The 14,351-nt window shown below is 36.5% G+C and overlaps 1 protein-coding gene across 13 annotated transcripts; it reads left to right on the top strand.

Moving 5' to 3' along the window:
• Window positions 1–8,889: 8,889 nt before the first annotated feature.
• On the top strand, window positions 8,890–14,043 carry LOC144710466 (putative transcriptional regulator tpeD). Of its 13 annotated transcripts, none has more exons than XM_078584252.1 (8): window positions 8,890–8,950; window positions 10,233–10,310; window positions 10,649–10,756; window positions 10,826–11,528; window positions 11,603–13,367; window positions 13,492–13,532; window positions 13,623–13,743; window positions 13,926–14,043. In XM_078584252.1, the coding sequence occupies exons 4-5, from the start codon at window positions 11,208–11,210 to the stop codon at window positions 12,296–12,298; spliced, it is 1,017 nt and encodes a 338-aa protein (XP_078440378.1). In that variant the 5' UTR covers window positions 8,890–8,950; window positions 10,233–10,310; window positions 10,649–10,756; window positions 10,826–11,207; the 3' UTR covers window positions 12,299–13,367; window positions 13,492–13,532; window positions 13,623–13,743; window positions 13,926–14,043. The 13 variants fall into 13 exon arrangements, with proteins under 13 accessions (XP_078440378.1, XP_078440377.1, XP_078440374.1 ...); XM_078584251.1 differs by having other exon boundaries at window positions 10,620–10,756; XM_078584248.1 differs by having other exon boundaries at window positions 10,617–10,756.
• Window positions 14,044–14,351: the final 308 nt, after the last annotated feature.

The following is a 14,351-nucleotide window of genomic DNA, read 5'->3' as shown; positions in this document are numbered from 1 at the left end:
TAGTAAAAAACCTCAACATTTGCTGACTTGCAATTGTTAGAAAGTTCTTTTGAAGTCTCAAAGTGCCACTATGAAGGGAAACATATTCATATTCAAGACCTATAACTCCACCTTAACAGATCTCAATTTTCGAATGTATTAGGACAAAGTGATCAATGGAGAAATACAACCTGTCCCTTTTTGTTTACAAAGTGATGATAACCTCTAGATTAATATGTATGAATCATTTGTCAGTCAGCTTATGTAATGTTGAGGTTTACAAAATAAATGAGAAGACCTAAGTTTACTTAATGTGAATCACCTAATAATTATTAAAGCTGACCCAATGAATTGAAATCCTAGATCTCTTGCATTCAGAAAAATGATGTTTTGTAGACAAAAAAATTCATATAGGAAGCAGTTTACTGTTTTCTTCTCATTTTATGATCTTACTTTTGTTGAAATATGCAGCAAGAGCTCTTAATATTTTATTAAGAAGGATGCAATTCACAGTAACACAACCACTGAACTTTTTTTTTCCCCTTCGGTATATTCAGCTTTGTTGGATATCCTGTGTTAAGAAGTTTCTGTTAGAACTTGATAATAATTTATGTATGCATATAAAAATAATGGTATATAAAACTAACTCAAATATCAACAACCATAGTGAATATGAACCATTCAAAAAGGATGTGGAATAAAGTTCTGATTTTATGACCTCGAGTCCATTTCAAATACAAATCTAAAATCACATGTTTTTCCCTTCCCACTATAGGGATCAAAATACAATTCTCAACCACAATAGTTTTGAATAATACCACAAAGCGAATACTCATTCTTTATGAGTTTAATGAATTTAGTATCAGAAGCGTGTTGATCGTCCAACCCACTTGACCTTTAACCATAAATGACATTGGTATGTGATAAATCCTAATTAAGGCATGCAATCATACACATTTTAAAGTCATTTTGGAATCATTTTATTTGTATTACCTTCATTGAACACATATTTTCATTTCATGCACTAAACGGAGAAAATGATTAAAAATGCATTTGAATGTAATTTTTACATATTTTACAACTCCAAGTATTTATCAGTGAAAAGTTGTTTAAAAACATTGTTTGTATAAATGAAATTAATGCTCCTTCTAGCATGTCAATCTATGCTTTTGCAGGGATGAGGTCAAAGTTAATCAATAAAAAAGAGAAAGATGGAGGAATAAAGTATATATATAAAAGAATAAAAAAATTGGCTTTAGGCGGCAGCTATGGCTGAGCCGAAGGGCAGTGGCGCCCGAGCCAGCCACATGTGGGCAAACGTAGGGTGCTCTAGCCAACCTACAGCCAGCAAGGGGCGGTGGCACCCTGCACACGCCCCAAAAAGCCCACTAAGGAGCTCATAGAGGCCCAACAACAGACCTAAGGAGGCCCCGCAAAGGACCCATGCATGTGCGCAATAGGGAAGTCTTTTATTTAATTCAATCTATAACATTGTATGTGATTTTCATAGCGGAACTTAACTTCGAGTTTTCTGATATGGGATTATATTTGCTTCCGTAAGTTTAGCTAAGCATCAAGCCGAGACAGGAAGAAACAAAGTGATCGCGGCCCAAAAAGCTGCGATCTTATGAAATTTAGAAAGAAATTATGACCAAGCTTTGAGCCGACTCGGCCCGAGGCCCGTGTCATGTTGAGCCTTTTCAACTAAATGGACATGATCTCATCCATCCAATCTTCTCATGGAAGACTGGATGGTGGGTCTGCCTTGTTTTATTTAATTGGGTTTATTTCTTTTTCAGGCCTTCTGATTGGCTATCAAACACTGATGAGGTAGATGACAAGGCATGGGTGCACCAAACTTAAAGGGGTCCACATCTGTGATTTAATTGCAGCCGTTGGACCCCATATAAAGGGGATCGGACGACCAGGGGCATTTCTATCCATCCCTGCCTCGGGCTGTCAACACCATCGGCGGACGATAATTTTTGGCCAGGGGGACCGCTAGGGGAATTGTACGGCTAGGGAGGAACCCCAAGGTCTTCCCACTGCATCAACGGTCATGGGAGGTCCTTCCCAAGCTATTAAAGGGATTCGAAGGCCCCTAATTTGGGCATCTTCCGATTCATCTTCTTGGCAGCGACAGGAGACCGTGCCATAGCTTGTCTAGCCAAATTAGAAGCTGGGACACCTCCAAGAAGGTTTTCCTTGCTCAAGAATGCACAAAAGAGGGAGTAGAATATCTCAGGAGTGCGCCTACATAGAGGAGGATAGTTGAGACACACGTCGAAGTCAGGGGACAGCAAAGGGCGTCCCCATCCTCAATTGCCCAAATCAGGGCGTTTCCAGTGATCCTCTTAACCATATTTGGTAGATATCTCCCATTTTGACTATTGTTTGATACTTTAGCTTTGTTGAGGTGTTTTCACAAACAGCTTCTGGACACTGACGATTTACTCTTACTTTTATCCTGATTTTATAATATAAAAAAAAAATTAAAACTACCCATTAAATTTATTTACCCATATAGATCATATTTCTAGTATTCTAAAGTAATCATAAATATAGAAAGCCTAAAATACCCACTAAAATTCATCCAATTGATCCTATTAATTATTCTACCTATTCTTAATCTCTCTCTCCCTATCTAGCTACTTAATTATATTATAAATTAGATAATTCTTCCTTCTCTCCCTATCTCTCTTAATCTTAATCTTAAAGTCTTAGCATTTATAAAGATTTTCTCTATCTCACGTATATATACTTAAATAATCTCTCCCTATCCATCAAAACCCTACCACCATTATTCTTCTTATTACTTCTTATCACAATAACTATTCCTAATAATTAACTCCTTACATCTTACTAAGAATAAATTACTCTTCACTATCTAATTAAGTCTTAATATTCAGTATTATTGTACCTATCTCCTATCTGAGATTGAACTTACTATCAATTAAATAAATAACATCCTAGCTCATATTCATAATTTTCTAACTATTCTATCTATCTTCTTAATCTGCTTTACTTCTTTGACTACCTATACTAATACCATCCGTAACTATAACACTAGTAGTTCCTCTCAATTTCGTACTTTCTTATTTTAATATCTATACATATTATAAATAATATCCAATATTCTATCCCTCATATTTGGTTCTCTCATCCACTTAATATTTTCTCACTTACTAACTACTTATCACTTATTATATTTACTATCCTGTTTAGTATTATTACCCCTTAACAACTCAATTATTAAATGCACCTCTAATGGCCAGTCTCTCTAGAGATGACCTTGCTCAAACCATACATCTGAGTCAGTTTTCTATATTTTATCAAATTATTTGATTCAGGAAAATTACAACAACACAAAAATTGCATACGTAATTTGCCTTCATCAGTATGTCCTACACCAGTATATAGAAGCCATAACCTAAACATTAATGAAATATATGGAACATATTAGACATTACCTTAGGTTGTTATATATATACATAAGAATTTTTTTAAGGACAACCTGATTTCATCTCTACCACTGTACAAAATGCATGATTTTTAAAAACAATTTGGGTAAAGACTGATGAGATAAACATTGAGCCCATCTTTCGGATAGTGTGAATAAAATACCTCCAGAAGTAGCCAAATAAGATAGATGATTTCAAGTTATAAAAAAAAAATCATTATTTTCTCTTTCTCCAACTTAAAATTTTACTTTGTTATGTTGGTTTTGTCGGGTTATGTGCCTTGGTTCAACCATGGAAAACATGCTTTCCATGATGTCGAAGCGTGTTATCAATTCTCAATCGATCTATGAAACTATACATCATATGTACCTCATGGGGAACTTGTTCCACCCTCGAGTTCCCACTCTGAGATTATTTTGAAGTTGTTCATGTGTTCGGCCTCCAGAGTATCTACACAAACACGTTGCTCTTGGATCTCCACCTCTTCTTCAACTCTCTTTGAAAATCTTGAAGATCTTTTCACCGTGAAGACACTCTCCTTGGTTGAGTATAGAAGAGATCGGAGTGGAGAAAGGGGGGGCTCTCAATACTGGCTGCCTAGGTGCTTGAAATGAGTGCCCCTTCTCTATTTATATTTTACTTAAGTTTTTTCTCAAAAACCCCATAAAGTAAAATATAATCACCAACACCTCTATGATCTTATGAGTGTGACCCTCTAGGCCCATGTATCATTCTAGTTACTAACTTTAGTTGCCCAATAACAATTATTAATTAACAATATTAACATGTAGATTAATTAATTAAGGATCGATTTAGCCCAATTTATAGGTTAGGTTTCCAGCTCGTGGGGTGTCACGCTACACCTCGTGCTCTAGAAGATACTGAGTAGTTGTTTAAACTCATTCATGAAACATTTACTGTCATTGGTTACTAATAAGCCGAAAAATCACGTAAAATTACGTGGTCATTGCGCTTTTTAGACTTATGCAATAAATTTATAATTCCCTTAATGACTAAATAAGAATATAGAGCAAGCAAGGGGTCGATCCGCAAGGAGGCAACAATTCAGAATTTTCAAACAATTTTTATTAATCAAGTCAAGTAATTTTGAATTTTGCAATATTTAATTCAATTAATATTAAATAATATTCTTAAAATAATCAAAATTAAGTAAAACTTAATTTTGATTTCGGTCAGATAATTCCAGATAAGAATATTATTATTATTTTAAGCTCATAAAAATATAAATTATTAATTTCCCAATTTAATAAAATTTATAATAATTTTCAGAATTAAAATTGGGAAATTAATAATCAAGAAAGTGATTTTTGAATTGGAGTTCAAAATGGATGAATTTTCGGTTCAAATTTTATTTTTGGGTTTTTTATATATTAAATTAAATTCCTAAACAATAAAAACCGAAATCTAGAGAGAGAAAGTGAAGAAATTGGGGAAAGCCCCAATTTCGACCCTAAATTAAAAATGTAATGAAGCAGAAATGTCCTAAAATGATTAAGAATTAATTATCAAAAGTCAGATCTCGAATCCAAATCAAAAAGAAGTGCTGATGCATTCAAAACATGAATCTAGGGCATGTACATTTCGCCCATGCCAAGGCGTTTTCGAATCGTTCTAGAAGATGATCAAATACAATTCAGAAACTTACAAATTTGATAAAGAGATCCAGATCTGACGACTTCCAGAATGCCTCCTGTGTCCTTCCTGGCCAATTGCTTGGGGAGAGCCTCCAAAAGTGAATTTTGCCTTTTTTTCTGACCTCTATTTAAAGATCCAACCGTCCAGATTGTAGAGGAGGAAAAGACGAACCTGCCCTCAAAATTTCAACCCAATTGGAGTTGTAGATCTCAAGATATCGCAGTTTTAGTGAGATCAAATGTGGGCCGTTGGATCTCTTTTATTTTCTCTAAAAAATTGGAATTTCCTATTGGCTGGGCTTGATTTTCTCGCTTTCCGTGTTTCGGGACACGTGCACCCTCGTTGTCCGCGTCGGCCGCACTTTTTCGCTGCTTTTTAAGAAAACAGAAAAGGACAAAATAGTGCTTTTTTCGCTTGGTTAGAAGAGAGAGAGAGAAAAAGAAAAAAATTCATTGTTTTAAATGAACGCCAATGATCGGCGTCGATTTCCGCGTACGCGGAAAATCGACGCCGTTTTGATTGCTTTTAAAAGCAATCATTGGGCGTCGATTTCTGCGTATGCGGAAATCGACGCCATTTGGCATCTTTTAATTTAACAAAATACGTCGGTGGCCGCGTGCAATTATTGCACGCGGCCCACCGACCAAATATGCATCTCTCTTTGTTTTATTTTATTCTCTCTCTCTTCCGTTTTTTTTTTAATCTCTCTCCTCCTAGCCGCTTTTCCTGACTTTTCTATCTTCTCTCTCTTCCGCCTTTGTTTTCTCTCTCCTCTCTAGCCGCTCTTTCTGACTTTTCAAATCTCTCTCCTCCTATTAAATATCTTTTCTTCTCTCTCCTCTCTAGCCGCTCTACTCTCTCTCCTCTCTCTTCCGCTTTTCTCTCTCTCTCTTTTAATCACTCTATTTGACTTTTCCTATCTCTCTCCTCTCTTCTCTCCTTTCTTATTTAATTAATATATCCTTCATTCGCGAATTTCGGGCGAATGACGTGGATATTCATTTTAAATGCATTTAAAATGCAAAATAAATAATCAATATATTATTTAATTAAATAAAAATCATTTCTTGCCTAAATAATGGTCAGAAAAATTCAGAAAAATTCATAAAAATATGGGAAAAATTCAGAAAAATCAGGAGATGATTTACTGACCTTAAACCAAGCAAATAAAATCATGTAAAAATATTTCTTCACTGAAACAATGTCAAATTCCATGTAAAAAATGATAAAAAATATGAAATAATAGAAAAACGACATGTTAACTGATTTCAATGTATTTTATCATGATAACATGCGAATATGACCATTAAAACACATAAATAGAATGTATAATTCAGTAATTAAGTATATTAATTTGCATGTTATCATACCCCCCCACTTAAATCATTGCTAGTCCCTTAGCAATGTATCATGAATTCTTTAGATGATTTCTTCATCCATTCATCCTTATTCATCTGCATGAAGTGTTAGAATTATCAATAACATGCTTAAACGAAACTCTCTTCGACAATTCGGATTCCACCTTGTGAGGAATATGAGTGCCGTCCTCATGTGTTAGAATTATCAATAACATGCCTAAACGAAACTCGACCTATCAATTGGGTTAAATCTGACATTAATTAATATGTATGATGATATAGTTAATTAATCTGGTAGGCTAATAAAGGTTATTGGACTGCTCAAGCCAATAAGTAGATTGATACATTTGGCCAGGGGTTCACATGCAAATGGTTTTTTGGACGTCAGGAGATATACTTAAGTTTTGGGGGTTTTACGAAAAATACCCACTTAATATAAATAGCGGAAGATATACTTAAGGCTGTGAACGAAATTCACCCAGGTCAGAATTGTTCAGGGGCCTTACCCTTCTTCTCCACTCTCCCTACACCCCCTCTCCATGCTCGATGCGATTGGAACGGCGTAACGACAACGGTGGAAGTTGAATGGGGCTCATCAATGAGGAGGAGGAGATACGACGTGCCGAGGATCACGTGAATACATCTAGAGGCTGCACATTTGAGTAGCTCGACTCAACTCGCTCCAGGATCCAGAAATCACAGATGCGATCCTTGTAAAGGTACTTCATTTCATGGTTTTAATGATGTCATTCAATTCACAAATGTCTTTCGCCGCGTATCGTTTTGATTTGTTCATCCATATGTAGGCCTCTAGAACCCAAAAATTTACACATCCCAGCAATGATAGTTATTACACATCCATATTTTTATGTCTAGTTCCTAAAATTTGATAGCCACACTGAGAAAACCAATCATTGATGAGATGTAAGAGATAAAATATATAATTATGAGTTTTTGGATACACAACAAGTTGAATAATTGATAACTATAAAAGTTGGGTAACTTGATGATAATTGCACTATTGTGTCATTTTTAAATATAAGTTTTAGCAAATGATTATATCTGTTATGTTATATGTTCAGTTTATTTTGTACATTCCATGTGGAATAGAAACATTGCCATTGATTTTATCCATAAATATTTATTTTTATGGAAATATTAATTATTTTTGTCCAAACATGAATGTGGTTCAAAATAATGGATCAATTGATCAATCTAGAATTACTCCTAGTTTCAATATACACATGCTTATAGGGAGGGGCAGTTAAGTTGATTTGAAACTACATTCATCATCTTTGGATTCAACTTTCTTTCATTTCAACATACATGGGTTATATCTTAATTTCATTCTGGATTTGACTCATTTTATAAAAAAGTATAGTCACCCAGTGAGTATCCTGACATGTATACAAACGTGGATTAACCTTCCATAAAAATCTGAACTCAACACTCTTTTAGTAAAATATCAAACTCTGTCATACCTCACATTACTATATCGAAAGTACCATTCATATAACTTTTTTGCTCAATTACACCAGAAAGAAATCATAATAAGACAGCATTTCAATATACAAGGTCATGAATATATGCCCAAACTTGTGTATATCTTATCATGGAGTTTCATATATTTTGTTGGCTTTGTCAATCTTTAATAATGGTAGATCGCATGACTACCATGCCTTTTTGACCAGGTAAGAAAAACACGAGCCTCAATAATGGCTTTCATGATACGAAAATAAATTCTGATCTTCCACTTACACCGTTTGATCTTATATAGATAGTTTGATGGAACAACCAGTTTTATATCACATAATCCTAAGTCAGATTTTCATGGTTTTGTAATGGTTTTCTTTTAACCCCTAGGCATCTCTTCATCTTTTGTATGTTTACATGTTTTCACTACTATTACTTCATACTATTAATATTATAGCTCAAACCATTTTTATACATACAATACAACTTCATTTCAAATTATTTAATTACTTTTAAGACTCCATGTCCATTGAATAATACAAAATAATCATGACCATATCTTCAAATAAGTTATAATTCTTTCATCGTTCAAATCTATTTGTATATAAACATAGAATTCTCTCCTCGTTCAAATTTTATTTTAAGCGCTAATTTACATTATTTAATTTGTCTACACTTTTTTTATAATTCCGTGTCTATTTCATAACAAATAATGACACCTACTAAGCTGAAAAACCTTATTAAAATATAAGATAGACGATTTAAATTGCGTCAAATCCTAAAATTACATATTTCTCGAGTTCTATATTTATAAGGTTACTTAGAACACTTTTTAAAATTAATTATACATTATTTATCTCTATTAATATACTTTTAAAATTAGTAAACATTCTCTTGAAATCGTATTTATATCGCATATGAATTCAAATTCTTCTGATTATTCAAGTTTGTACATATATCGTATAAATCTCAATACATTATTCAAGCTCGATCTCCCGCCGCCGCGGCAGCCATGGAAACCACGTAGGTTGCCATTCCTGGCGGCCGATTCTTTCGATTTTTCATTTTTTTGTATTAATCGGCATTCATATGTTTTCCTATCTTCGCATTTCCTTTCTATCATTTTTTTTCATTTTATCCTCCGCTGATCACATTTAATCAGTTGCAGTAATTTTTATCTCGCGCCAGATCGATTGGAGATATTCACTTGGTTTCTCCATTGTAGTTTCGTGAGGGATTGCGTTTGTTTCATAATTTATTTAATGATATTGTCTGTTGATCGCATTACTTCATGAGTAATTCGATGCCGTAATTTATAATTTCGCGCCAGATCAAATGCAGAAGTTCACTCGTATTCTCGCTTGTATGTCGCGAGAGATTACATTTGTTTTTTCACTTATCTTATTATATTCTCATTTGATCACGTTACTTCATGAGTGATTCATCGCAGTAATTTGTACCTCGCGCCAGATCGATTGCAGATACTCCCTTGTGTTCTCGCTTGTATTTTCGCGAGGAGTTGCATCTGTTTCATAATCTATTTAAGTATATTTTCCGTTGATCGCATTACTTCATGTGTAATTCGATGCGGCAATTTTTAATCTCGCGCCAGATCGATTGCAGATATTCCCTTGTATTCTCCATTGTATTTTCGGGATTGCATTTTATTTCCCAGTTTATTTAATTATAGTTTCCGTTGATTAAATTAGTTAATGAGGGGTTTCGAAGCAGCAATTTGTATCTCGCCCTAGATAGATTGCAGAGGTTCACTCGTATTCTCGCTCGTTTTTTCGTGCGGGATTGCATTGTATTTCATAATTTATTTAATTATAGTCTCCGTTGATCGCAATACATCACGAGTGATTCGACGCAGCAATTTGTATCTCGTGCCTGATCAAATGAAGAGATTCGCCAGTATTATTCCTTGTATTTCTTGAGTGATTACATTTGTTTCATGTTTATTTAATTATATTCTCCGTCGATCAAATTACTTCATGAGTGATTCCAGGCGGCAATTTGAATCTCGCGCCGAGCCGCTTGCAGAGATTCATTCGTATTGTCGCTAGTATTTTTCGGGGGGATTGCATTTGTTTTATCATTTATTCAATTCCCGTGCCCTTTCGTTTTATCATTTATCTATTCTCTCGTGATTTTCTCATTGATTTTTCTTCCGATCTGTCTTCCATCTTGCGCACAACGGACTGTTACTGCTTTCACCTTGAAATTTTACTTCTTTTGGTTGAACTAGTGCTTAGTTTTCCTCTTTCCTTGTGTAATTAATTTCGTTATTCTGCACACATCGTAGAGATTCAGCAGTTTTTTGAACGGGAATTGAGTAGAGTGCGTTTTATACGCCAGTTGCTCAAAGGTGCTCAACATTTTTGTAAGTTTTTTACTGTTTCTATCAATCTACGTTAAATCTTCCTATTTACGTTATATCTATCGATGCACCCATCCACCCAGTCATCCATCTATCCATTTATCTATCTATGTTTCTATACGTCTATATATCTATCTGTTCATCTATTTACCCACATACTTCATACCTATCTATCTCTCCGTATATTTATTTATCTATTCGTCAAATTAATATTTATTTTAAAATGTCTAGATATCATTTTGTGTTTTATGTTTGCTTTATTGATTAATCATAATTGAAGTAATTAGATATGCGCCCGTTTATGTCAAGGAGTTGTTTAGGTTCCCGACCACCCATCACAGAATGCAGACCAACCCCAATAATGCTTGACATTAGAGGAATGGAAGCACTCTGCGCCATTTGATTGAATTTGGAACAGAGAGAGGGACAAATTAGATTAAGAAAAAAATGTAAGTTTTGTTAAAGAGGACTCTTACATCTTTCCATTATGAATGAACAGGTTTGTTTCATGATTTCAGACAAACAAGTATGGAGTCTGTCAGGAACTACACGCGCACTGGTTCTGATCAGGATTTGAGCGCATCATCATTTGGAGACATTCAGGGGGGGTGCAGTTCACATACACTGCCAACTCCAAATTAGAAGATCAATGAACCCCCAATTGTCATTAGAAAAACATCATTAGAAAAGCATCTTAAGAGTGTTCATCCCGAGGTCTACGACAAAATAAACGGCATAGCCCACAATCAGCCCCCAATTGCTGACTTGTTTGACAATGCCTCATCAAATAGGCAGTCTTGCAAGCGCTTGAGCCCCGAGAATACAAACAAGGTAATAGCTCGTTTTCTACACCTAACAGACTCGCCTTGGAGCATCGTTGACAATGAGGCCTTCAAGGAAATGTGGCAGCATTTTGCTCAGGCAGACGTGCACTTCCCCACTGCCAAGGCTGCGAAAAGTATTTCACGGAAAATTTTCTTAGCCGTTAAGGAGAATCTTGCGGACTCCTTTGTTAACGTTGACCAGGTGTCGCTCACTGTAGACGCATGGACTGTGGAAAATGATTGCACTCTCATGGGCATAACTGTTCACTGGGTGGACATGTCTTGGAACTTGTGCAAGCGTTTCCTCGCCGTTCGGGAGTTGGTCGACAAGGACAACGCTGAGAGCATGGCCGATGTTATACTCCACGTGCTAAAAGAATTCGAGCTGGAATCAAAGGTCTGTGGCAGCTTGATATTCTCTTATTTTTTTCATCAAAATTTAATCAGTCGCCATTTTTTTGCTTGATTCAGGTCCTCGCAGTGACCTCAGATAATGCCTCAACCAACAAGAAGATGATGACTATCCTAGCGGAGAAATTAAAGGACATAAATATGCGCTTCACCGCCGACGGACATGTTCCCTGCGTCGTCCATATTCTGAATCTTGTAGTCCAAGCAGGCTTCAAACATCTTCATATTACACAGCCATTTCTTACCAACAACCCGGAAGAGGACAGCAGAGAAGTCAAGGTTAATGAAGACATTTCTCCTCAACATGCCAACACCACCTCGCTAGGAAACGTTGTGGCTCGAGTTAGAAGGCTAGTCACTGCAGTCCACAGGTTGTCCCAAGAACTAGAACAGGACGTGAAGAGAATTCCTTTGGATTGTCCGACGAAATGGATCAGCACATTCGGAATGTTAAAAGCTGCAACAGCAAAGAGAGAAGTCCTTAGTAAAGCAGCAGTGGCCTTCCTCGCCTCGACTGGCGAGAACTTTGGTGTCGCCGATGACGAATGGGATATGCTGGAGGAGTTCATTCATGTTCTTGGGCCTTTCAGCGTGGCAATTCCTCACGTCTGCAAGTCAAAGACGCCGGTGTCTGAGGTCATCGCCTTAGTGAATGGATTGATGAAACACTTGGAGGATGAAGAAAAGAGGTTAGAATCATCAACCAAGAGAACGTTATCGCCAGAACAACGGGCATTGATCAGTCATGCTTTGTGATTAATGGAAAGAGAAAAAAGAAGAGAGAAGAATTTGGGGCAAGAAGGAATAATTTTTATTGCTGAACTGGGCCCCCTTTTATAGAAGAAAAACTTCACTTGTTAGAAAGGGAATATTCCTAAGGAATATTCCCTGTTTCCAACGGTCATATATTTTGAATATATGACTGTTTGAAACAGAGAGGTTCAGCTGCTTTTAAAGCAGCTGGACTCTCCAACGGCTGGGTTTCAGCCGTTGGAGAGTTGGGCCTGACTGTGGTCAGGCCCAACATATATTAGGCCCTACTGGGCCTAATATATGGGCCCTACTGGGCCTAATATATGGGCCCTACTGGGCCTACACTAATGGGCCCTTAATGGGCCCTTGGTGGGAAGTTAGGCGGCCCATGTTGGGCCTGAAGTAGTTATTTTTATTAATATCTCCTAGGGTTAGGCTATTACAGAGTACAAGGTCTCGGGCCCATTAGTTAGCTTAAACCCTACTAAGTATCCTCCATGACCTAACATGCTTGTATTGCCATGAAGACGAAGCTCGCAAAGTATGCAGCAATGTTGTGGCGCAACAAATCCTTCACCGCGGCAGGTGTTCTAGACCCGTTTATGAAGAGGGAAATCCTCAATCCCAGCCATGGTGATGTTCTGTCTTTTATGCAAGGACTCCTGGATGATGCTACTGATGGAGAGGATGAGAATGCCATCGATAATGAAGAAAGTTCTCGTCCCAAAAGGAGTCCGGATTTGTCGTCTTTGTTCTTCTAGGAGATTAAGCGAATGAGGGGCCCGACACAGAGGATCTTGCCGAGGCAGGAATTGGAAACTTATCTCAGTGATCCGCTCTGCTGGGGCAAATGGGATGCATGGAGTTGGTGGGGGAGCGTAGGCGAAAAGACCTTTCCGAATCTTTCATACGTTGCGTTGGAGTTGCTGTCCATTTGTGGGACATGCACGCCGTTCGAGCGGTTATTCTCCAAGAGGCGAGAATTGAGGCTCGATGTGCATAGCGTCGAGCTGCTCATGACCTTGAAGTGTTGACAGACGATGACGCAACAGACGATGACGCATGATGAACAGTAAAATTATGTTTTAATTATGCTACGAATTATGTTTTAATTATTTGTCTTTGGGAATTAAAATGTTTTTTTTATTATTATTACCTTGTGACATGAGTTTTCCTATCGACCTCTTTTTTTGCAGAGGATCCTGATAGTTGTGAAAACCAGTCGACTTCCTTTTGAGTATTTCTCGAATTTCTTTCAATTTTATTTGCCTTTAACTTTTATGAGAAAAATGAATAATAATTTTTTTTTTACATAACTCTATTTCAGCCTTTTTCTGGAACTGCGTTTATAGGAAGCTGCATTCTGTTCAAGTGCTTTCTATTTAAAGAGTCTGTATGGATTCACACTAAATTTTGAGGTTGGCCAGCTGTTAATTTTTTGTGGCCAGGTATGAACTATATTGCTTGAAACTCTGCTTATCCTATCACATAACATACAGATGAATTCTTTTGATTGTGAAATCCAACTTTGCTAATGACGAAAAATAAATATAGCACGACTTATGATTTGGTGTTATTTTAATAAGTTAACATCTTAGTGGGTTAACATCCGACTCGTCTACTTTTTCAGGGCCCTGTGAATTTTATTTATCTTCGTTTTGTAAGGCCGAGCTTACTAAGGCTCCAATGACCTTATCTACTGTCACTATCCATATTCTGACCTATAATTAGAATTTCCAGGTATGTCCTATTCTCGTCTTGTTGCCAAGGTACCTGCGATTAAATATTGCAGACACATGGAATCATTGTTTAAGAAGTAGTTATTCATTCGGCAAATATCACCATGCCAGCCTTGCATTTTAGGTTAACCTTGCATTTCTACAAAGCTTTCATCAGTCTCTCTGCTCAATCATGAGAATGAAATGTATAAATGCAAATTTTAACCTAAAATGCCATATTTCGTAGACATCGGCTCGCATCCTTCGTTCAAGCCAATAATTGATTTGAAACGTATTTCCATTCCAATATCCTTCGTTGAAGCCAATAATATTTCTTC

The sequence above is a fragment of the Wolffia australiana genome, chromosome 12 (genome assembly GCF_029677425.1).
Source record: "Wolffia australiana isolate 7733 chromosome 12, ASM2967742v1".
NCBI classification, from domain to species: domain Eukaryota; kingdom Viridiplantae; phylum Streptophyta; class Magnoliopsida; order Alismatales; family Araceae; genus Wolffia; species Wolffia australiana.
The sequence above is the reverse complement of the archived record's forward strand: the minus strand, read 5'-3'. Positions and strand labels throughout refer to the sequence as shown.

Coding starts and splice junctions, on each gene's coding strand:
- LOC144710466 (XM_078584254.1), top strand. CDS start 11,208: ATGTGGCAGCATTTTGCTCAGGCAGACGTGCACTTCCCCACTGCCAAG. Junction 11,529..11,602: donor AATTCGAGCTGGAATCAAAG/GTCTGTGGCAGC, acceptor TGCTTGATTCAG/GTCCTCGCAGTGACCTCAGA.